General features: G+C 36.6%; 1 protein-coding gene across 1 annotated transcript; it reads right to left on the bottom strand.

Moving 5' to 3' along the window:
- Positions 1-200: 200 nt before the first annotated feature.
- On the bottom strand, positions 201-1,567 carry LOC146739513 (uncharacterized). The gene is made up of 3 exons (XM_085502833.1): positions 1,554-1,567; positions 837-1,014; positions 201-428 (listed from the first exon to the last, which is right to left on the bottom strand). Exons 1-3 carry the CDS (start codon positions 1,565-1,567, stop codon positions 201-203), a joined length of 420 nt encoding a protein of 139 aa, XP_085358959.1.
- Between the last annotated feature and the right edge of the window lie 235 nt (positions 1,568-1,802).

Raw genomic sequence — 1,802 nt, 5'->3', positions numbered from 1 at the left:
TCACAGGCGAAGTTGTAGCGTGCAGCTCAACGACGACCGCTGTCGACGAAAGTCATTCCGTCAGTGGAGAGCCGCAGTTGTGACGGCATGTTTGCCAATGCACAATTCTGTGGAGGAACTTTTAACTTAATTTAAACTACGTGTGACTCATTCGAAACATTCCATCATCGAGATCGGACGACTCTCTGTCGTGCATCCCTTCACCCACAGTCCCTCAACACCACTCGCCCATGAAGCTTCACTTGCCATGTTAAATCTTCCCCCACCATAACGCATCTGGAAACTGTTGACTCATCCCCGATAAACTCTATCTGGCTGAATCTGATTTCTGTTGGCGACTTTAGAACAGACCAATTAGATGGCAATGTCACAAGACCAACATGTTTCTGTAGATCTGATATGTTGGAAATGCAGGTACTAGTATGTTCCTGTAAATTAACAATATTTTGAATATTAGTTATGTGTTGAACCCACGCTTAGCAGGGATTCAGAAGGCAAATGCTGAATTAAAGATAAAAAATGTGTCAAGATTTTTTACATGAAATGTCAGGTGAAAATACGATGAATGACAATATACAATTCCCATGTCCACAGTTCCCCAACAAACTGTGTCATGTCCCTGCACTAACTGGATTTAAGGACAAATGACTCAAATTGTTACTAGTGTTCACTTGGCAAGATCTCAGGGTTATAGCTCATTGAGCATAGCTATTCAACTGGTTGAATTATTAATGAACAAGCACTGGTTATATGTGACATGTATTCGGCCATGTACAACATTATTAAAAATATGAAATATAAATACATGTAGTAACTTGAAATAAAAAAATATTTACCTCTGCCTTTAACTGTTTAGATAGCTTCCTTTTCTCATGCACCTTTGCATAGTATCCTTTCGGGCGTTTCCATTTATTTAATTTGTATGGCATACTGGCAAACTTTTGTATGGCTTCACCACTGATACCAGATTTGTAATCACTGCTATAACAATTACAAACACGATCTAAGTTTGATCTGAAAAAAAACAAATCGAGAATTAACACAACAATAATAAAAACAGCATTGGGCACTTTTTTGAACTTCAACCTTAATATTAATTCTAATAAAATAGTAGTTGAAGTCGGAAAAGTGTGTTTGGGAGGTTTGCTAAATTCAGATACTCGCACCATAACATCGACTATGGTTGTTCGAAACGCCATCTTGAAATAACATCAACAAATTTTGTATGGTATAAATTCACTGTGATTTTCTGACGAGAATATCGGAATACGACAACACCAAAATGATTCAGTTATTCCTAACATATATATCGATGGTCATCAAAAATCTTAGGCATCAATATTTAAAAAAAAAACTTTGAACAGTCGTTTTCTTCGAGCGGTACTCGACCAACATCTTGCTTCGTGGTGAATACAAGTATCTACGGGGCAAAACTAACGGTAAAATAGCCGACTGAAATGAACCCCTTAATGCTGCGTCTACACAAAATAATCTATATTGGGGAACAATTTAAATATCAAACTACATAAATATGATGAATTTGGTCGTTTTACCTGTAGGAACGCATTTTCATAGGGTTGAAACTTTTTGTACAGTGTCGCCATAACACGCCACCCTGCAATGACCGGTGGTGACTGTGACAGTCTGAAATTGAAATGAAATTTTAATGAAAAAAACACATCGCAGATCATGCAAATTTAACATTTTTAAACCAGTATACTAAAACAGAATTGCTCAGCGATGCAAAAAAAAAAAAATAGATAATACTTATCAATATACACATCTCTGTTTATACAATCCTT

Source organism: Saccoglossus kowalevskii, chromosome 8 (assembly GCF_978046115.1).
Source record: "Saccoglossus kowalevskii chromosome 8, keSacKowa6.1, whole genome shotgun sequence".
Lineage (NCBI taxonomy): Eukaryota > Metazoa > Hemichordata > Enteropneusta > Harrimaniidae > Saccoglossus > Saccoglossus kowalevskii.
The sequence above is the reverse complement of the archived record's forward strand: the minus strand, read 5'-3'. Positions and strand labels throughout refer to the sequence as shown.